This window comes from Vombatus ursinus, unplaced genomic scaffold, assembly GCF_900497805.2.
Source record: "Vombatus ursinus unplaced genomic scaffold, bare-nosed wombat genome assembly UNPS02014802.1, whole genome shotgun sequence".
Classification (NCBI taxonomy): Eukaryota; Metazoa; Chordata; class Mammalia; order Diprotodontia; family Vombatidae; genus Vombatus; species Vombatus ursinus.
In genome coordinates, this window is record NW_020954580.1 from 23164889 (window position 1) to 23188689 (window position 23801).

Sequence of the window (23801 nt, forward strand, 5' to 3'; positions counted from 1 at the left end):
TTGCTACAGAGCAATTAGGAGGAGAATGCCAACTGTGTGGTTACAGAAAATGTTATATCATTATGACAAATTCAACACATGCCTTAAAACAAATCTAAGACAATATATGTAAACACTTTTTTTTAAATAACAAAAGCCTAGGCACCTTCAAAGACAACACTGATATAACCTGAGCATGCACTTGGAGGACAAAGAATATTAAGTTTCTAGAACTTGTCTGGTAGTCACTTTTGGAAGAACTACTCAATGAAAGATCCAGATGAAAATACTGATATTTCCAGTGTCTACCTATAAAACTAAAACAATGTAAAATCAAAGATTTAAGTAGTCTTTTATATTTGTTTTCAGGATACATTGTTGCTTTCTGTTCTAATAATATAAAGCAGAGATTCAGCAAAATGAGGTGAGAGGAATATTTGTATAAAAATCTCTTCTGATTAAGAAGAGTTAAGGTTTATATTCTCTGACATCTCTATCAGTATGACTGAGATTTACTATTTGAAATCTTAGGAAGGGAGTAATAAAACACTAGTTTGGGAGGCAGCAATGGAAAGTAAAAGTAATTTTTTTAATCTGTATATCCCTAAATTTGAAATTAATATGGACAACTCAAAAAATTCACTCATTGGTTTTAAGCAAGATACCACAAACTTTAGTAGAAATTTAAATTTAAGGCAAATTATCAGTGGACTTAACACAAAAATTTATCAAGTATAACAGATTTAACATAATTAGATTTGGCAGACTTGGAGTCATTACGAATGCCCACATTAAATATTTTCATTACTCAGGAAAGAAAATATTTCTTACTAAACAAGTTTTAGATTTAACTAAAAATTAAGCTTTATATTAAATAATCCCAAGAGTATAAAATTAAATATAAAAAAGCAAAAACATTTATAATTAAGATACGGGTTCTATTCTTCATCCACCTGGAATGAAAGAACTCTCCAAATATAGACAGACACTAAAATAATTGAAATGGATTAAGAATGAGAATCCTTCACGACTTTGTCTAATCACTTTAGAAAAACAAAAAGTGATTCAGAGTAGTCAAAACGTTAACATCAAACATCATTTTGCATTGTCTATGTGAAAATTCTATATCTTTAATATCTAACACTGATAAACCCTTCTTTATAAATTTTTAAATTAAAAAATGTAATTAAGCTGAATTCCTGACAACTATACTTGACTTTCCTGGTTTAGCAATATACCTAAAACAGGGGCTTACACTGAAAATGTTACTATGATACTTGGCATTTGAAGTAAATATTAATAATTTAATTAGCAAATGCAACAGATCAATACATTTTACTACTATAAATAAAAATAAATCTTATGCATAAATATTTTTAATGTAAATACCTTAGTTCTAAATGCCAATCAATCCATGAAGAATTTTGTTTGGCATGGAAAAAATGTAAATATATGCCCATTTTTTTTCAATGTAATATAAAAAAAATCCTCTGAGATCAGTTTAAAAAGCTTTGTAAATTTCCTTTAACTCTGGGAACCTTTTCATGTTTTCAAAAGTTCTCTAATTCCAATGATGGTAGTGTTTTAGCTATAAAGACAGTATTTATATATGCTACATGTACTTCTATTGCTTGTCTGTGTAATTCAAGTTACTTAAGGATACAGGATTCTCGGTACTTAGAATATTCCAAGTATCCTTCTGAAAACTACTAATCAATAAACTCTTTGTAACTGGAAGTGCAAAAAGTCAAAGGGAAGTAGCTGAAGTACAGCCACATTTCACCAGAAATGACTGCGGTCATTAGTAGTCATAACAAAAACCATTGTGTTTCTTTCCAGGTGAAACAAATTACAACCCAAGAGAAAATAATTTATAATGTTAACAATTATTTTAACAAATGAGACCCATTACATTTCATATTTGTAATACGCTTTCATTTATCACCCATATTTTCTTTAGCACTGGAATGTAACTTCCTTCCTTATATTCAATCTCTTCATTGTTTAAGTACCTTTTCCCACTAGTACCAAATAGGCTCTGTTATAAAAGCCATTTTCCTCCTAAAAAACAAAGAAACAAACAAAAAAACAGAAAAAAGAAAAAAAAAGACTCATATGACTGATGTATGTAAGAGCATGTTTTCGTCAGCCATGAAGCACCAAAATCAGATAAGACTTTCTATGAGATGAGTAGGAGAAATATTTACATTGGCACCAAACCTTCAGCCTACTGTTTGAAATACTGGTTAAATCAGACAATTTAGAACTAGCAGATCTATCCAAAACTGAGAAGAGAAACTCTTTTATAAGGTAACACAATGACTTTGAATTGGCACAAATCATTATCAGTTTTATATGAAAGTATCCATTAGAACTATTGTATAATATGCTCTTTAACAATGCCACTGAGAAGAATGGCACCATTTTGACACTATCTACTTTCATTTCCAAGAGAGTTGAATTTTTCAAAATTTTAAGCCTTAAAAAGTCTTGAAAAACTTAAACCATGGATGAGGTATTTCTGTCCAGGATATTATTTGCTTGCTCAGATAATGTTGGTTCACTGGGCTCTTCTTTAACTTGACTCACAGAAAAAGTACCTTGTAGATTTTCTTCAACTTTAAAAACAAACAAAAGACAGACTAAGGTCAGTACTTTTAACAACAGTAAGCTCTTTAGAATGACATTTTTAGAGGCCAAGCACAACAGTTTAAAATAGTAATTTAAACCCTAGGTTGTATACTTGAGAATGCAACAAACTTGTGACTTATAACATTCATATCATTCATTTTTTGTGTGAAAAGATGAAAGAATTATATTTCTTGAACATAACTAACAACGAAAAAAGGAGAGGGGAATGTAGACAAAACTATAAAGCTATTCTCCTCTAAATATCTTCTAAGATTAACCAGCTTATTAAATGAGAAAAAAATAAGCCCTAATAAGTAACATTTTTCAAACAGATGTTTGTCGGCCTAATTAGTTTTTGAAGATAGGATGCCACTGAATATTAATGTGAATAAAAGGCAACAGAATTCCTTTTCTTTGAAGGGAAACTTTATACAGTTAGAAAACATATGTAGCAAATACTTATGTGTGGTACCATTTCAACAACCTTTTTATTATAGAGGTTTCCATGCTTGTGTAGTTACATGTTAATGGAAATTTTCTGTTGATCAGGTAACTCTAGTGTTTGTCCTAATTTGGAAAATAAAATTTTGCATCTTTAAAGAATGTTTTAACTTCACTATCTGCACTGTTCATTTGCTCTACCAGAAAAACGAAGGGTTTCAGTGTGTATAATTTCCAACCTTAAACTGATTTCAAAATAGTTTAAACTAAATAAATCTAAGTTAGTACATAATAGCAACACTACTGAAAGCAGGAAAGTAGGAGATCTGATATGAAATCTTCATCTCTCTCTGAGATATCAATTTTTTTTCAGCTGATGAGGAGAACAGAGGTTAAAGCAACCATACAGTTCTTGAAAGGGAGAGTTACACGTAACAAATATATATCTGTGTAGCACATGTCAGCCTTTATCCTGACAAGAGAGAAGCACTGGTTGTCTGGTTTGAGTAGCTCTGGGAGTTCTTATCAAGTTCAACTAGTCCCTCAAATTCTAATCCAATTCAAGAATTCCTGGGAGTATTATTTCAAAAAGGCTGTCTTGTTAGGTCTACCACTGAATAGACCTCTCAGGAGCCCCCTGGCCAAGGTTTTGAGCCCTTAGTATTCTTCAATGACATATAAGTGAGATGCTTTTAGTCAGCTAGACAGTATTTAAAACTATTTCAGTCAGTGTTTTAAAAAAATTAATGTTTTCTGAAGGAAATTATCACAGTTTTTCCAATTAAAAAGTGAATAGGGAAAAAAATCAATAAGAATGGAGATGAGGATGTAGTTTAAGAACAGTTGCTGCAGTGTATATTTTTGTTTTTCTCAATAAAATTGTAAAAATTCTTCCTAAAAATATCCAATTCAACAATTTGAGTAAAAGGAAGTGCTCCAGTGAGGTCAGCTAATAGTAATTATCAGTTTTAACAAACATTATCTTATACTGTCTGTGTGTGACTGGATAATTTGGTTAGAGCATGATGTTAATGAAGCTGAGGCTGTCAGCTAGGATTATACTTCTGGTTCTGCCTGCCCACAAATCTCTCATATGCGTGCCACTGACTTCTAAGGGAGAGTGGACCATAACGTGAAGGCATCATACAAATTCACTACCATTATTGAAAGGACAATTGAGAGTTTATGCCCTATTGAAAATCAATGTTGCCACTTGTGTCTATCCAGGAAGGAAAGCACATCATTTCTAAGGCTGATAATAAAAACTCATTGCCAGAAACAGGTGATCTAAAAAAATGATTCTCACTTTAAATCTCTGAGAAATGCAGTTATACTTTCAGTTATTTCTATGGAGATACTATCTTATTCCATTCTTGAAGACAGCAGGTAGGCTACTCAGTGGATAGTGTACTGGACCTGGAGTCAAAAAGGCCTGAGTTCAAATGTCACCTCAGACAATTACGAGCTGTGTGACTCAAGGCAAGTCATGTAACCTGTCCGTCTCAGTTTTCTTATCTGTAAGATGGGGCTAATGATAGCACCTACTTTCCAAGGTTGTTGGAGGATACATTGAGATAGTATTTGTAAAATGCTTTGCAAACCCTAATGTGCCACATAAATGCTGACTATTATTGAAAACTGGGACGTTTTCACTTTTGTCTTTGAATCCCCAGGGCTTAGCCCAAAGCTTGGCTCATCCTAAGTTTTTAATGAATGCCTGTTGATTGAATTGACTTTTCTACTGTTAGTTTCTTTTAAGTTGTTACAGCTGGTCATTCTAACTTGTAGTTCCTGATGAGTCGCTGATCACTTCCATATGAGGAGACATGTTGAATGTCTTTTCTTATAGCTATACTATTCCTTCCTTTTCTCTCTGAAATCACTGTGGCCAACCCATGAACTTTCCATGTCTGTAAAATGTTACACAGTCTTCTATTTCCCGTGCTATTTTACTACTCCTGCAAGCTGTGCCTATTACCTGTGCTTGCAGCAGCTGAGTCTGATGTCTGTTTTAGGAAAGAAAAATTCACACACCTGCAACAATCCTAAGACAAAAGCAGTGGACACAGGAGTCCCTTCTTTTCCTCTCTGCTACCTTCACTGGTGGTTTGTCCACCCTAGATGTCAGACTTCAGACAAGTAAATTGCTGCCAATAAGAAAAGAAAGGAAGAATCTACTCCTCTGAGCTGCAGCTGACAGTGTGCTTGAAAGTGATAAAGCCCATTACTTCTTCCAGTAACTGGGGAAAATGGGTTCATTCATCACTTTCAGATCTACTGGGCCATAGAACTCAACCGTGGTGGTTCCTGGCTAAAATTCTTATTTCTTTTTCTTCCTCACAATTTGACTGATGTCAGTTCTACTTTTTCTCCCTTTCTTCCCTGAAGTACCTCATTCCCTTCACTTTGTATTTATTACTCATCCTTTATCTTCCCATTAGAAGTTTCTTCATTTTTATTCATTACTCTTCATACCTTCAAAACCACCCTTGAAAATTTTTATTGGTTTTGTGCCTTTATTGATTTAATTTTTGAGCCTTTATTGATTTTAGTTTTGATTAGATTTATTTATTTCAATTTTTGAACTAAGAAGTTGAGAAGAACAACACAAAGAAGCAGAGGAAAATAAAATAAACGTTTAATTCTAAGTCGTGAAATTTTTTTTCCTCTTTCTTTTGCAGTCTTATTTAACTTACTCTGTTGAGATTGTAAATCCACTGAGCAGATTATAAATTTTTTTCTTGCATATTTTGGTATACTGCTAATATTATAAATATTAAAAGTTGTAACAATATAGGCTGGTTTTGACTTACTAAGAGTTGGGTGGCTGTTCACAATCCTGATTGGAATGGTTTGTACATCTCCCAAAAAAATCTGATGAACACTACCTTCCAGGCTTCCTGTATCCTCAACACCTCCAACTGCTACCAGTTGGCCCATTGTAACAAGGTTCTGATCTGGTCCAGGAAGGTTACCCAGTGTAGAGGAAGCCGGATGGTTCTGTGTCAGGCAGGCTCCTGCTTGAAGGTTATGTCCTTGAGTGAACACGACAGAATGGTTCATTACAGCACTTTCTACTGAATCCAGAAGGTTTGTAGAAGTAGAATGAGAGTGGCTATTTACTGATATCAAAGCAGTTGTGCCATCAGTAGAGGTGAACGCTGGTTGTAACTGTAAACCCTGTAAAACATAAAAATCAGTTACCAAAATGTTTAACTTAAGCATTTTTTTTCTTACAGGATACTGTTTGTCATTCAGACATTTGATTGGGACAAAAAAAAAAAAGAATACTGGTTTAAGTTCCTTCCTCTAAAATTCTTTATCATATGATACTAAGAGGGGAAAAGGGGTGAGAACTAAATTTCACTGTATTTATATTTAATTCAACTCATATTCAATATATCTTCAATCAATGTAAAAGATGCTAAGTTATTTGTAAAATGGGAATATATAAGGAAAAAATTTTCTGTGAAAATTATCATAACCTTTCTATCAAAGAATAAAAAAGAAAATATAAATTTTTTGAAAATCTGAATGGAAATAATTAAACTTGGCTGCTTTGTTGAACACCTACCTGCAACTGTGCAAACATTTTGGGCTGAAGTGAAGAGAGTGAAGAGAGCAAGTGGGCTGTCTCTGCAGACAAAGACTCCTCTGTCTGATCTGCTTCCACTTTAGTGATAATCGATTCTCCTGGTGAGCTTCCTAAAGTATATCACATTACCAATAAATTGTTAAAACAAGAACTGTTTCTATTGAATTCCAGGGCAATTTATTCCAGTCCCTCATCACTTCAACTGGTTTGAAAAACTTTCTAAGATCGTGTCAGTCCATTCTTCATGTTTTTAGGCAGAGCTATGCCTAAAATTCTCCAGATATATAAGACCCCTATCCATTTTTTTTAAGAGCTTTAGAAAAGAGATTTTGTAATGTCCCTTTATAACTAATTCCAGGACTTAAAATTTTCACTCTCTTGCTGCCACATCTTATATGCAACAAAATGTGCATAATAATCAGTAACCAATCAATAACACTATGCCTATCATGTATATTAACCAGCACTGTGGTATATAGGCACAAAGCTTTTTTATGTCATGATAACCAATGTCTGAAAAGACTCTTGAAAGACAAAAGTTGGAAGAAAAAAAAGTAACAACATATTGCAAAAAGAAAGAGGAAAGCAAAAAAAATTAAAAAAAAAAAAAGAAAGAAATCAAAAGACCTTAACGTTTGGGTCAAAGAGACCTTTTTGGTTCAAATTACCTCAAAGTGGTTGCTGGTAGAACTCTCTTAGCCCTCTAGTTAGCCACTAATTATCTTTTTTATTCATAAGAAAACATGGAAATTGATCTTCAGGGGAATTTGGAATTGTTTAGATACATTTAAAAGTGCATTTTAATGATATTCAGCATGAGCCTACCCTCAGTGGATGGTGATGCAAATGTAACTGTTACAGTCTCTGTGAGAATGTTCCCACTGTCGGTGGTCCATTGGAACTGAAATGAAAAATAAACATATGAAAATATACATATAAAAGGAATGACATTGAAAATTATCAGTAATTAATTGTTATCCCTTACGTTTTTTCCAATTGCAGTTATCTTTTAGTATACATTTGCTCTCTTCATGTCTGGGTGTTTAAGTTAATTTGATTATTATGCTATGACCATTGCCAATCTATTACAAAGCAAAAATACTGATAACTTCTGCATAACTTTCAAGATTTCAATGTCGCTGCAAAAGTGATAAAAGTTTTATAAGGTAAAAAGTAATGAGAATGACTCCAAAAGTTGTAAGAAAATAATATTCCACTGTGACATATTCTTTTTCCTCAAGTGTACCTAGAAATTTGCAATCACCTTCAATATGCAAGGTACCCCATCTGAAAAGTACCAAGAAGAAATCATTAATACCTGAAGCCCCACTATTCCAGTAACTCCTCTTATCTCTCTTCCCTTATCAAAAGGCTAATGGATAAGTAGAGAAATGGATTAAAGAAAGGATTAGGGTTGGGATCCTAAACCTAATCTCACTAAGATTGTAGGGTAAATGAAGGAGTAGCCCTGGGTTTTGACACCTTGGGTTGACAAGTCATTTAACCACGCCAGGCCTCTGTTTCCTTCTCTAAAATGAGTTTGAACATAGGTGTTTTCATGTTCTCTCTCCCATTATCCTGTGAGCTCCTAGAGAGCAGGGATTGGTTTTTGCCTTTCTTTGTATCCCAGGCACTCAGTAAAAGCTTGCTGATGACTGGGAGGACCCTTCCAGCCCTAAATCTAAACCCTACAACCTTATCTCTCAAGCTCTGTTTTTTCAGTTAAAATGCCTCTTAATCACCTAGTAACTCTACACATTTCATCTGACTTAATATGAAAATGAGTTTTCATTCTTTCCAGGCCAGAAGATCTGGGAAAATCCAGATATACCAGATCTGTGTGGTATGGGTCTGAAAACAGAGTAGGATGGAGTTCATTATCTTCTTTGTGTGAGCCACAAATGAAAATCCGTCTCATTATTTTATAGGTACAAGTGCAGGTAAATCTGCCTCCTAATTTCACTGTTCTAACTATACCATCAGTAAAATCTAGGGAAAACTTTTTTAGTCACAGTTAAGATAATTAAAATAAATTTACATCAATAAGTTGTTTGGAAAATTAAAATAATTAAGTACCACTTGTCTGTACTGGGATGAGTCATTTAATCACTCATGGCCTCAATTTCTTCAGTCTAAAATAATGGGACTGGAGTAGATCTTGTAACTCTGTGATTCTATGAGTCTCTGAAGTAATATTGTTATTAAAGAGAAATCTGGTAATCCATCTATCTTCAGGGATTTAGGCAGAGCTATGCCTAAAATTCTCCAGATATATAAGAACCCTATCCATTATCTTCTATTAACACTCATTTATATTTATAATTTCCTTCATAAAGAAAACATTCAGGCCTAGGCTTTTAAATGAAAAAACTGTTAGTCCTACTTGGTCAAGAAAACAATTCTATAAACTTAAGAGAAGAACATACATTTTCAGAGTGACTTTTTTTCACAATCTATTTATTTCTGCTACAAATAAATTCTAAGAAGTAAACTAAATGCTGATTAACATCATGAATGGAACCTATTATAGATACAACAGCAAAAGTAAGCTAAGTAAGAACCACAAAAGAAATCAAATGCACTTCCAATCATACCATAGCTGGAGGAGTTTCTGAATTATACACCATCTCCCCATTTCTCAAGCACTTCTGTACCTCATGAATGTGGTTTTTTATGTCATTCACAGTTGGAAAAAAGGACAAATTATGTCTTTCAGGTATCTCATCAGGCTTGAACAATTCCCTCTCTACAAATTTTCTGTGAATATATAAAAAGGGAAAAATAATGTAAAACATACGAAACCAAAACCAGAAAGATTTTTTTCCATATAAAGTATGGCTTATTAACTCCATAACCTTTTAATATTTTCCCACTTTTAATTTTTCTACAATAAAGTGTTCTAGAACCCATATGGATGAGAAAACTTTAATACTTTCTTTCTCCAAATGGCTACACATAAACTATTTTGGCATTTTACAGGCATAATTGAAAAGAATAAATCTTTTCTGCCCCAGGAAGACCAAGGGAGGATCAATGAAACAGTTGAGTGGAATGGAATAGTATACGAAACATAATGTACAGAAAGAGATATGGTTAGAAAATGGTAATTATACCAATTAAATGTGAAATACATGATGAAAAAGAGCATACACATAGAAAACTGGAGCCATTATTAGATAAACCATGATATTAGTTAAGTAACATATTAGTTAATATGGAAAATATATTCATGTCATGCTATCACACTGTTCTTAGAGTTTGCACTTAAACAATCTTTTCTAGGTGAGACTCTATTATAACAAAGCTCCTCTGATACTATTAGGAAGTCTCTAAAGAATAGGGTTTGAGGTTTACTAAATTCTGGATTTTAACACGTCATATTCATGCAGGGATTCTTAACCTGGAATCCATTAACTTGTATTAAAAAATTTTTGGTAAACATATTTCAAACCATAGTTGGTTTCTCTTGTAATACTATGTATTTTATTTTATGCATTTAAAAACATTATCCTAAGAGAGTTGCTTTACTTGCCTGCCAAAGGGGTCCATGACACAAAAAAGGTTAAGAATCCCTACTCTAGCATATATTAAATATGAAGTGAGTAAAAAAATGCTAAGATGACTGCTGATCAGAAGGATCTATAAATACTCATGCAGAAATGTTATTGGAATTTCCCCAAAGCAGTGTATAAGAGGATAATAAGCATCAGCCCGAATTGTAAGGATCACTAATTGATTTTGAACCCTAACGGACGAGTTGCTAAATTTCAGCATGAAAAAACTATCTGAACCTCGGCACTCATCTGTAAAATGCAAATCATAGTAATATGTTTAAGTACCTACCTCCCAAAGCTAATAAAAGCAAATGAAATAATGCATATAAAGTGTATTGTAAACTCTAAAGTATGATATACATGCCAGCCATTACTGTTATTATTAAAATGATGAACAAGCCTTCTGGTTCTCAAATGACCTAATTTTAAGTGAACAAGTTTAATTATTTGTTGCATATCACAGAATTCTGAACAGAAATCTACAGGTCAATTTCCATTAAAAAGAGACCATCCAAATTCATCCATTATAAAGGGACTGCCACAAAAGGTGCCCTCATTAAGTATTATGTGAAATATTTGAAATATTTGGGCCGCTGGGTAGGTCTTAGTCTTGAGTGCACAGATTTTTATGTGATTATTTTTACTTTAATGTGACTTGACATATACACAATTTTTTTTGGTTGGGGGGAGGTTAGCAATGGGGTTAAGTGACTTGCCCAGGGTCACACAGCTACTAAGTGTCAATTGTCTGAATCCGCATTTGAACTCAGGTCCTCCAGACTGCAGAGCCAGTGCTCTATCCACTGTGCCACCTAGCTGCCCCTTACATAAGCACTATTTTAAGTTAGTTTACAGACAGTCAAATTTGCTAGATTTGAATACTGTATACAGAGCTGGAAATTGTGATTTGCCAAGACTGCTGGGAAACTGTTGGCTCAGGAAGAGTTATATTTTCTAATAAAATGACATCTTGCTTATCTACTTGGTGAAAGGGACTCAACCGCTATGTGGCACATTGGATAGAGCACTGGATTTGGAGTCTTGAAGGCCTGAATGTGAATCCTGCCTCAGACACTGTGTAATTCCAGGCAAGTCACTCAACCACTCTTAATTTCTATTTCTTCACCTGTAAAATGGTGATAATAATAGCACCTATAATTCACAGGGTTGTGAGGATAAGAGATAACATATAAAATACTTTGCAACCTTAAATATTATATAAATGCTAGTTATTATCAATATTATCATTATTTATTAAGTACCCATGATATGTCAGGTACAAGGATACAAAGACATTAACAAAACAGTCCCTATTATCATGGAACTCACATTCTACCTCGAGGACACATGTGGCCCTTTAGGTCCTCGGGTGCAGCCTTTTGACTGAATCCAAGTTTTACAGAACAAATTTTTTTATTAAGGGGATTTGTCCTGTAAAGTTTGGATTCAAAGGGCCACCCTTGAGAACCTAGAGGGTCACATGTGGCCTCGAGGCCGCAGGTTCCCTGCCCCTGTAACTAGAGGGATATAACATGTGCACAGGTAAGTAAAATAAAAGGAAAATTTAAGAGGGAGAAAGCTTTAACAAGAAGTTGACACCAGAGTTGAGTCAGAAAGGAAGACAAGGCAACTAGGAGGCAGAGATGAAGTGGGAGAGCTTTCTGGGAATAAGAACTTAAAAGAACATATGGAGGCAGAAGATGGAATACTGAGTTCTGGGAATGACTAAAAGTCCACTTTGACTACAACAGAGATCTGTAAAGGGCAGTAATATGAAATAAAGTTAGAGAGGTAGTAGGAACCAAATTAATTGTAAATGGCTTTAAATGCAAAACTAAAGAGTTTGTATGTTATCCTATAAGCAATGAGGAACCACTGGTCTTAAATGGCCTTAAGTAAGATTATGTGGGCACCTGTGTGATGATGTATGAGAGACCAATGAAGGGAGACCAATGAGGAATCCACAATCCTAGTCCAGGCACAAGGTAATGAGGGCATGACCCAGAGTGGTAGTTATGTGAAGGGAGAGTAAGTACAGATATTGAACACTTAACTTTAAACCAACATCTTAAAAAAAACAACCCAATATCTTGTTTCCACTATACCTGAGGTGTTTCCTCACTGCATAGACTTGTTCTATTCCCTGAGATACCAGTTCTCTGATTTTATCTGCTACTTGTGGATGTAGACGTGAGGATAACGTAGAGTTCTCATCCCGAACTGTATCCTCCTCATTCTCAAGTGAAGAAACAAGGAGAGGGGAAGGAGAAGGAATGAGGCAAGGTTTCTGCAATTCATGATATTGATGAGCCTTTCGGGTGGGCAACTGTACATACCACCTAATAAAGAGGAAAAATTTTAAATGAAGGTATAAAACAGAAATAAGAAAAATCATTTCTACTCAAACTATCAAGAAAAGAAGTCTAGTAAGACAAAACTTCATGGTGACACAGTTTTATAACAAATTATAATATATGCTCTGTTCAACTTCTGTCAGATTGTATCCCAATCAAACAAAAACCTTTATAAATCTCTACAGACCTTGTGATAGACCAAAAATTGAAGAGGTAGTGGGGATCAAAGTATTATACATAAGTAATTTTATATTAAGTTCTATATCACTAGAATTTTACCTCACAATAAAAAGGCAATAATGTCAACCATCATATCCTGAAATGGGTATCACCCCATTTACCCTCCATTTTGCCCCAATTAAGCTTCTGCATTGCACCTACCATCCTTTCATCCAAAGACTGGATGTGATTCAGAGCCTGCTGAGCTATATGGGATACTCTTCGCTCACAGGGGCTCAACAACACTGCCTCCACAGCACTCCCAGCTCCTGTTGGCCCAATGAGCAAGAGAATCAACTGGAAATCAAACACAGGTCTCTTGCATGGCAATGCAGAAAGTAGCCACTAGGCAAATGAACTAGCTTTGAAGGATAGTATTTTAATTGATGTTTTTATACTACATGTTTGCAATGGTAACTTGATGAAATGAAAATTACTTACAGTATCACACACATTGGATCAAAAGAAGGTTCCATTCTGCTCATTTCCCATGTAACTAAATCTTTTAAAGGCCACATGAAAGCAGGATATTCCATGGTTACATAACAACAATCAAACCTGGCCTAAGCTAACAAAAGTGAGAAATTTAGAGATAAAGCTAATGCTACTTTCTTATTTAATATCTAAAGCATTAAGGGTGAGGGCAATGTATCATGTTAAGCTCTTATCTTATTGCAGTTAGCGTCTATCACATTGTAGCAAATTGCTGTCAGGTAAAATTTCTGTTAAGGAAACAGAATAACTTACTTAAACTCAATCATCTTTTTCCTTTTTTTCTGTTTTTGGTTGTCATCAGTAAAACCAAAGTTGGGATTTTTAATCTGGTTATAAGAACTAAAACTAGATCATTTTGAAAAAAAAGTTTAGATTTGCAAAACTCTTTGCTCATGCCTACTTGTGATACCATCTAAAAATTCCAAGAACGGCACAAAGAAAAATCATCTTTATCCTTAGCAAACTACTAGTGAGAATATTTCTTAAAAAAAAAAAAACAAGCTAGAAAAAACGGATAAACTGCCCTCCTTGGACATTTACTTGCAGAGAGATTCTGGCAATTTGTCTGGCAAACTGAAAATGTCAAAAGAGAGTGTGAAACTCATACCTGATAACCCCTCCAGCATCAATCAAATTCTTCTTCAGCATGTTGAAGGCTTTCTCCTGCTCCATTCTGATGATCTTCCTGTCAATTTTGGGGTCAGTAGAAACTCGATACTCAGGGAATTTTTGTACCTTTTTAATGTAAATCCTATAAAAATGAAAGGATGGTGATAGTTTATTATATAATATTCACAGGGAATTCTAAATTATCAACCATACCACCTTTAGGTATAATATCCATGCATGTATACATGTGGATATATAAACATGAACACTGATTATACCTCTTTAGAGATTTTTAAAAAATAAATTAAGCACAAAAGGTTACTTTTCAGTGTAGAACACTACATACTACATAAACCTTCATGAACGCCTAATAATGATCATTTCTGGGGGCTACTTCAGCAATTTAGCCAATAATTTGAACAGTTTTTTCTGACCTTTTTTTCTACTACTACTACAACCTGTCCTAATTTTGTAATTACTTTAATAATCTACTAGCTGTTTTTATTTCCAGTCAAGCCCTACTCAAAGTCATTCTGCACAACAAAGCCAAATTGATATTTTGCTTCATTATGTCACACTCTTTCAACAATGCTTTTTTACTGTCTTTTGATCCAATCGGAGCCTTTCAGTTAGGTGTTCAAGGTCTTCTATAACTTGATCCCAGTGACTTAGCCAGCCTTATTTCTGCTTCTGGCTTCTTCAAACCAATCTCTGTACAGTCCCCCAACATAGCATGCTCATTCCTCTTTTGATCTTTTAGGATACCCCTTCCCCCCAACACACACACCTTGGCTCTTTTCCAAATCCCATTCTTCAAGGGCTATATAACATCTATGAAGTGTTCCCTATGATAACTTCAGGTCACACCATATTCTCTCATGCATATCAAAATTGAATTGTTTTGTTTTCAAATTGTTTCATATGTGTACTTTGCTTCTTGAACAAGACTATGAGTTCCTCATAGACATGGATATCATCTTATACTTTCATATTTACTAGTATCTAGCAATTTGTTAAGGAAATAGCAGGCACTCAGTAAATATTTGTTGATTTATGGAGAAAATATTATTTCCTCACCATGTCAGACCTGAAGCTAACTCACTGAAAATTATATAGAAGCTTAAATTTTTATACCCTCCGAATGTCAAAAAAATTTTTTTAATTTCCTTTGAGATTTAAATATAAATATTGCCTAAAATTAATGTTATCAGCTTAAATATGAAAATTCCTATCAACTTAGTTAATAGTATTTTTAGAATATTTTGTGATATGAGATCTGATGCTAAAATAAAATATTACAAAGTCCCACAAAATTCCATTTACTAGTTTCTTCCATTTTTGCTTTTCTTTTTTATGAAGTTCTGAGGAACACTTTCAATTCCTGAACAAAAATAACAAAGTAACATTTTAAAAACTTATTAAATTCTTCTGATTCTCAGTCTTTTTATGCTTCTAATAATAGTGGTATGCTCCTGACTACATGGGGTCCTAGTCTAGCTGAAGCTTACCGTGCTGGACAAGTGGCTTTGTAGAGGTGACAGGAGGAGGTGCTTTCCTGCTCTCCAGTTTTTTTGGCCTGGAAACCTTTCCTCCTTGGCCCAAACTGACATTCCATCACTATGGCTCTGCTCCCTATGGACAGATACCAACTATTACGTCATTAATTCAAGTATCCATCTGTTCTAGCCACTAAGTTGAAAAATAAGTTGTCAATGGCAATGAGTCTTTTTCATAATTATCACTTTAGGGAGAAAGGATAGCTGTGGGTGCCCAACTAAGCTTAGTTGGGAACGCAAACTGTATCTTGTTCAGATTAATGCATATTTGTCCCCATTTTTTCTTTATCATAAAGCATACCAGACACTTTATACGCAAATAACACATCTTTAAAATTGACAAATCTTTTTGTTCATTGTGTTTTCTAACTGCGATACCTTTGACAATAGCTAACAGACTAAACAATTGTGAAAACTTCTTATAAAGTTTAAGTTTTTTGGCTGAATATTCTATTTCACTGAATATCCTATTTTATCGCAAGAGATCTTTTTAGTTATGAAAATTACAAATAATAAAAATAACTAATATTTATATAGCACTTGTAGCTTTACCAAGAACCTTAAATCCATTATCTCACTTGATCCTCCCAACCACTTCTGAAGGAAGGAAATGAAGGCCCAGATAGGATAAGGGCCTTGCCCATGGTCTCAAAGATAACACATGTCAGAGGCGAGAATCAAAACTAGATTTTTCCTAACATGAAATCCTTAGTTTCCCCCATGAGATGACAGGTTTACATTACATAATCTCCAGGGTCCCCTTCCAGTATTAAAATCATGATTCCTGTATATCCTTAGGAATAGGAAAGTATATATTGGTGTGGTGGTGAGATGTAAGAGGCTCCAGTTTTTAAAAATATTACCCAAAGGTCCCATTCCAAATTTAATAGGAACCTGGTTTATACAAGTCATTTTTTCCTTGAGAAGGAGACTTTTTGAGGGAACAAGGAGGACATAATAAAAAGTAATTATACATTATGTAAGAAAAGTTATTAAATTGCTCATACCTTTTGAGACCCAGAGACCCCATACTACCAGGTTTATACCTCACAGAGGTTAATGGCAGCAAAAAAGGCCTATATGTACAAATATATTGATAGAAGTATTATTTATAATTATAAAAAGCTGGAAGCAAAATATATGCCCAATGATTGAGCAATGGCTGTATAAATTTTGGCATGTGAATGCAATGGAATATTACTGAGCTGTAAGAACTAACAAATAAGACCAAAGAATAAAGTATAAAGTAATGCAGAACAGTGAAAGCAAAGTCCAAAAAACAATATGTACAATAACAACATGAAAAAAGGCAACAAAACTAAGACAACAGATAATGTTGTACCAAATAATTCAATTTAAAATACATATCCTTCCTTAATATTAACAATCAGTAAGCCGTAAAAATGGAAAGTTATTTGTATTTAAAGTTGTAATCCTTCTTTTAGGTGATTTTGCTTAAATATCTCCAGGAAATGTACATTGGGGAAGAATTACTGGGTTGTGTCTGTTGTGTCAAAACTTGTTTCTTAAAGTAACAATGTCTTCTAAGAGTAAAATAACTTGAAAAAATGCAGCAGGGAAACTCAGACCTTGAAGAATTATCATAGGTATCCTAAGCCCTTTGGAAAACCAACCTGCCAAATGCTTGAAGCATCCTCTCTCCACCCCCCGAGAATTTGGTCCCCTACTAGAAATTAAAAGAACTGCCTATCCCATGCAAAGCCCCATTAGGGTAGCATGTGTTTCCAAAAGTACGATGACAATGATGAGATGACATGAGATGACAATCTCTGTCATCCTTTCAGTAACAGACTCACGTAACTCATTCTTCAAGGGACATCAAGTTCTGGCAACAGGTTGTATACAATGCCAGCTATAGAGGTTGAGGTAATACTCCCAAACTATAGCAAATTAGCTTAGAAGTGGGAGTTGTCCTTAGGAGAACCACATCAAAACACATTTAAACAAGCTAAAAGAACACACATCCTTTTCTTTTATTAAATGTTATTTGGCATTATGTTAATTTATAACTGAATGCGAAATATGGTATTTCAATTGATTATACTGATAAGCCAACAAAATAACAGCCTCCAAGGAGTAATGATAAGCCTGTCAGGCAGGGTCTTTGAAAAGAATATCAATTTGTATTATTGCACACTTAAATTATAAGCCCATTATCCTAGGCTAGGATGGTGAAAGGCTAAAAGGAAACATTCTGGTCCACAGCCCCCCTGGCAAAGAACTCTGGGATTAAATATGTTCTCATGTAGAGAAAACTTGAGCAAGTAAGTTTTGTACCTTTTCTCTCTTCCAACCACCTCTAACACTTCAAGTGAATCTAATCCTCTCAGTATTGCATTTCCCAAATTTATTCCCAAATTGATTTCCCAAATTAGACATGAGACTATACCACTTCCCATAACATTACTCATTTTAAGCCCTGCTTTGCGCTAAAGTGAATCTTTTGGGATAATGTCAAACCACGTTCTTAGAAACTGTGGTGCTGATATATGGTTTCAGAGATGTGAGCAAGAGAAATTCCAAGATTCAATAGCATCAATAATACTTTAAATATTTATGTAATGTGAAATACTAGAATTTTATATAACTTTTATATTGTGCCCCCATGATAGCAATCCAACTATTTATTTCTCTCACCCCCCAAAACTTCTAGCAAATATAAGGGTAAGAACAGTGATGTTAATGGGAGAAAGGAAACTCAGAGGAAATGATTATTATTTGTTTTAAGTACTAATAACTACTCTATTACTTAATTATTTTCCACTAAGGGCCTATTCTGATGCTTCGCTGTGACATGGAGATAGCACTAGGTACCTAAATAAAACACCAGTGAAACAGGGTCCAAAAATACCACCAAATTGGGAAAACTTCAAAGAGAGGCCAAGCAAAGAATTATGTATCATCAGAGGACCACGAGAGGTGTTTTGATCTATCAGGAAAAGAAATAACCACACTGATGAAACCATAGTTCTTTTGAAATATTAATTTATATTAACATTGTCAAGAAAATTATTTTTCTTTTCTGCTTTTCTAACTATAGAGAAAATTATGAATTTGTGTTAAGAAATAGATTATTTCTAAATAAAAAAGTTTTTTATTTTTTTACTGATAGTTTTCTTTTTGGCTTAACTTTTATTTAAATCTACCAACATTTAGATAATGGGAGGCAATATAGAGTAGTGGACAGCGAAAGCTAGCACTAGAGTCAGGTTCAAGTTCCAATTCACATATCTTGGCTGTGCACCCCCAGGCAAGTCACTTAACCTCTCAATGCCCATGAAGCACCCTGAGACTACAAATTACTGAAAAGTTGCCCACCTATATTGGTAGTCAGGGTTTCCTCGTGTTAATGAAATCACAGGACCAGAGGAGGTAAAAAAAAAAAAAAAAAAAACAACAAAAAACCACTTAATTATCATCTGTCAAAGTAAAAATGCATAATCTCAGGAAAACCTAATTGCTTATGCAAAACAAAGTATTACAAATACTTTTCAAATTTACCTGCATTGACAAAAGGGATTCCATCATATGGAACATACTGGGATTTCCACATTAAGCGTGTAGCAGGTTTTGCTGGGCTTGGAGATTGGCGTGTCCCCCATATAGTCTTTGTCTGCTGCTTGTGAAGTGTTAGTACATTTTCTAATTCTATCTCACTTACACAATAACCACGGTACGAATCTCCAATTTTCTGCATGGATTAGAGGTTAAATAAGAAAAATATTAACAAAAGAAAACTTGCTTTACTGCAAAAGAAAATTGAGATATTTTGAAATTTTAACAGGTAGATAACCTTTTAGATTGTGGTATAACCAGAATATTATTCTGTATTATAAAGTATTTAGCCCATTGCCTGGCAGATAGTAGATTGTAAATGTGTACTGCTTAGGGAGAAAAAAATAACACTCTATTAAAGATTAAATAAGAAAATACAGTGGATATGGAACATGCATATAGTAGGCTAGGGAATACCAATTTTTTAAACCTGGAAGTACATATGCTTAAGCAACTATCTGCTCATAGACTAGTTAAACTGACATTTTAATTTATTAAAGAAAAGAGAAACAAATGGACATGGTGGTACCTTATCTCAGAGTAATATAAAATCATGTCACTGACAAGATACAACTTAAAATCAACTTAATTATTTCTTTCCTGGGACAATGAATCCCAAGTTTAGCCACAGAACATGTGTCTATACCCAGATTCTATAAAAAGCTACCAAAAAATTCATTCAGATAACTACTCTTTTTTCTAAGGGCTGCTCTCTAGTGAGGTATATGGAACTGTAAGACTATATACATTTTTCTCCCATAGATGATAAGACAGAAAGTGTAGACTAATATGGGATTAAAGGTCTAGCTCCTCTATTGTCAAACGGATATTTTGGTTTTGGGGAATATACTTAACAAATATATAGGCACTGGTATATGTCTTGCTATGGCTATACTTTTAACCCATAGCAAAAATTTCCTTTTACTAAAAAGAGTTAATTCTGATTCCGTTTTTAAAATTTAATTTATTTTATGTTTAATTTATGGAATAAAACAAGCATTTCCAAAACATAGTATAATAAAAAAGACAATTGTACATAAAACTGCAAATCCACTATGTACAACTTGCTATTTCTTTTAAATATGTAATTTTTTTCCTTTTTCTTTCTTCCCTTCCTTTCCCCCCCACTCCCCTGCTCTGGCTCTGCCCTGTTTTAGAGATGGCTACCACTAGACACAATTAGGTACGTGTGTGTGTGTGTGTGTGTGTGTGTGTGTGTGTGTGTAAAACAATTTATTCGTAGAACAGAAAGATGAAAATCTAATTGTGTCTGCATGAATTCACATATGTATGTACAAAGGCTGAGAGCACTAGATTTTTAATTAGAATTAACTGATAAATTCAGAATTAGGTAACATAATCAAGACTATGTAAGGAGATAAAGAAAGTTTTGTAAACTGATAGTATAACCAATGTCTAATTCAAACTATGGAAATCATAACATAATTTTGCCAGATACACATTACGGCAATAGAAAAAATCCTAAATACTTTTTAAAAAGCAACTTTTTAAAAAAGCAAAACCAGAAATTTTTTCTGTCAATAATTATAAGATGGACATTAAATCAACTGAAAGTCTGTCAAGTACTCTGTTGTAGAAAAGGCACCACCTTTGATGGAACATGACTAGAATATGGAAACAACCTTAAAATATAAGCACTGCTTATAAAAGATGATGGTGTAAATTCAATTGTGGAAGTAAATGCACTAAAAGAATATCCTGCTATAAGACTTCAGGGTTAGAAATTATTTCAGAATATGAAAAAGGTAGGACACTCCCCAACTCCCACTTGCTGAGCTTTTAAAATTACAGTGTTTCTTTAATATCAGATATTATTAACACAAAGCTCTACTATAATACATCATCATGGCATGGAGCTGATCCTAGATTCTTTAAAGTTGTGCCAGCAAAGTCCAAAGTTAGACTTTGATTCTAGGTGTACTTTTTGAAAAAGATCCTCAGGAGAGAGATGTCTTTCACTAGGAGGCTAAACTCTTGGTGATGAACTCTTTGGCCATGACAACTCATGAAACAAAGTAAAACACCAGTTGGCTTTCAGTCTTGCACAGTCTTCTTCCATTCCTGCAGTGATGGTAGCAGAGTGGCTGAAAAAGAGGCTAAGGATGTTAATTAAGAATCACTCCATTTTCAGAAGATAACTAACTTAGTTTAGGAACTTTAAATATGAGATTCCTGTCCAGTAACTAGCAAGAAGATATACTTCAGAGAAACTGAGTATATCAATCTTGACATTCTTAACAAAAAAATGAACCCAAAAGATAAAAAGAAGTTGAGGCTAAATGAAAATATGGCTACAGGTTCTTCCTGGAGAAAAAAAAAAGTTTTTTATTGCCTTTGGTTTTATTCAAAGGTAGAAAAAAATTATTTCATGTTATACTTGGTCATTTTCTGTTGAAGTAATTCATGATAAGTATTTGTGTAAGAAGTATACCCTTAAGATAAGTAGAGTTTATACATCAGCACCTATTGCAGAACATGATAAAGCATAGAAATTCTTATCTACTCATTAAGAGCCTTTGAATTAAATCAACATATACTTCAATAGTGAATGACTATGATGCAAAGGTTGGCAAAGGACAGGACAGTGAAAAACATGCTGAAAAATATTGCAGCACTAAAAGACATCATAATTCATATTAAATGCAATGACTAATCTTGGCTCCAGAGGACCAATGATCATATGCACTTCCTTCCTTTTGGTAGAGAGTTAGTGGACTACAAGTGAAGAATATTGCATATATTTTCAGATGTGGTCACTGATACTTTGCTTATCTTAATTATTTTTTCTCTGCAGAAGAGAATTCTTTTTTGTTGGGGGGGACTGGAAAATGCAGTTTAAAAAGCACATTTTTTTAAAATTAAAAGAAAACATAATTCAAGAAAAAGAAACAGGGCTTGGCCTAGAAATTATGCAAAAGCTTCATATACATACATATATCATAAACGCCTTACTGAAGAGGCAAAACAAATTAAATAAAAAAAAAGAAATTGATTATATTATAATAGAAAGGAAAAAACTTGATTAACGAAGTGGAAGTCATTTCCAAATCAACTGTCCATGTAGTCAGAGGACTGATGTTTTAAAGCAAAGATAAAAATAAATACCAAATAAAAAGAAATTATAAAAATGAAAAAGCATGGTACATAATTGAGTCAACTCCAACTAGACTATTTAACAAACTTATAATACCTTCAAAATGGAAAATGGATAAAAGAATGGACCACACATTACCATTTCCTAAGAAATGTTAACTACTATAAATCAGCTGGCACAACAGGAGACTGAATAAACTTAGAAAATGCCTCATCTAGCAAGCAGATATGACAGCAATGGGAAAAATGAGTTTAAATTATAAACTCATTTGTAAAAGATTATATAACTTACTTGTTAAATTGAAGTAAAATGCCATTCACTTTAATTTAACAAACATTTATTAAGTGCCTTCTATATACAAGGCACCGTGCCAGGCACTGGGAATACAAAGAACAACAACAAAAAAGGGCTTGCACTCCAGAAGAAACAACATGTACTCAGATAAGTCAATATGAAATATATTAAAAGTAAATAGAAAATAATTTTGAGGGTGGGAGAGAGCACTATTACCTAGGGAATTAGGAAATACCTCATAGACAGGAGAGGCCTTAGCTGAACCTTGCTGGGAACTGAAGATTCCAAGAAATGGAAGTGCGGAAGCAGTATATTCCAGACATGGTAGATGGCCTGTGCAAAGGCAGAAGATTGATGATTCCATGTGAGGGACAACTGGGTTGGAATGTAGAAGATGAGAGGGAGAAAATGTGAAATCAGTCTGAGAAGATGAGTTGGAGTCAGATTGTGAAGTGTTTTAAATGCTAAATAGAATATTTATTTTGGAGGTTAACAGGGATACAGCAAAGCTTCCTGAACAAGGAAGACTGGACTAGTGCTTCAGGAAGAGCAATTTGGTAGCTGTATAGAGAATGGATTGGACAGGAGAAAGACTGGAGAGAGTGAGACCAATTACCAAGCTATTAAAATAGTCCAGGGCCAGAGGACTTGAGTGAGCACGGCAGCTATATGAGTAGAAAGGGATGGATATGTATGAGAGATGTAGCAGAGGCAGGACATGTAAGATTGTATGTAATGTGTATATGTATGTATGTAACAATATATAATAATTGGTAAATTATTGGATATGAAAAGTGAGGGAGAGTCAGTCCATAGTTACTCAATAAGCATTTATTGAGTGCTTATGTGCCAGACAAGTACTGGAGATACAAAAAAAGACGGCCCTGCCCTCAAAGAACTCACATTTTGAGGGAGACATAAATAGATATGAGAGATACACACAGAGTAGATGGAAGGTAATCTCAAAGGGAAGGTGCTAGGGACATTGGAAAGTAGGAAGGACTGAGAAATGCTTCTCACAGAAGGTGGGATTTGAGCTGACTTAAAGGAAACCAGGAAAGCTAAGAGGCAGAGGTAAAAAGACAGCATTCTAGGTGGGGAGGACAGTCTACAGACAGAACTGGAAGAAAGAGTGTTGTGGGCAAGGAACAGAAAGTAGGCCTGGACTGTTAGGCTTAGAATGTTTGGAGAGGAATTAAGTATAAGACCGAAAAAGAATGGGCCAAGCTGAGAAGGGCTTTAAATGCCAAAGGACTTTGTAATTGAGCCTACAGATAAAAAGGAGGTGATAGTGAAGAGTCAAGGATGACTCAGAAATTGAGAACTGAGCTGTGTTCATCCCTCGCTTTTGAAGAGAATTAGTGACATCATGAGGTGATGTCT

The 23801-nt window shown here is 34.2% G+C and overlaps 1 protein-coding gene across 3 annotated transcripts in view; it reads right to left on the bottom strand.

The window, feature by feature from the left end:
* Nucleotides 1–1378: 1378 nt before the first annotated feature.
* Nucleotides 1379–23801, bottom strand: part of CARF (calcium responsive transcription factor) — a 52221-nt gene continuing 29798 nt past the window's right edge. For 2 of the 3 annotated variants that reach the window (XM_027873896.1, XM_027873897.1), the window contains exons 8-16: nt 18956–19145; nt 15386–15509; nt 13876–14019; nt 12306–12539; nt 9241–9403; nt 7472–7547; nt 6626–6756; nt 5865–6231; nt 1381–2597 (exon numbers count right to left, since the gene is read on the bottom strand). In XM_027873896.1, coding sequence (XP_027729697.1) covers nt 2479–2597; nt 5865–6231; nt 6626–6756; nt 7472–7547; nt 9241–9403; nt 12306–12539; nt 13876–14019; nt 15386–15509; nt 18956–19145 — 1548 coding nt within the window. In that variant the 3' untranslated portion in view covers nt 1381–2478. Of the gene's footprint in view, nt 2598–5864; nt 6232–6625; nt 6757–7471; nt 7548–9240; nt 9404–12305; nt 12540–13875; nt 14020–15385; nt 15510–18955; nt 19146–23801 lie in introns of all 3 variants that reach the window. The other variant, XM_027873898.1, reaches the window with a different exon arrangement.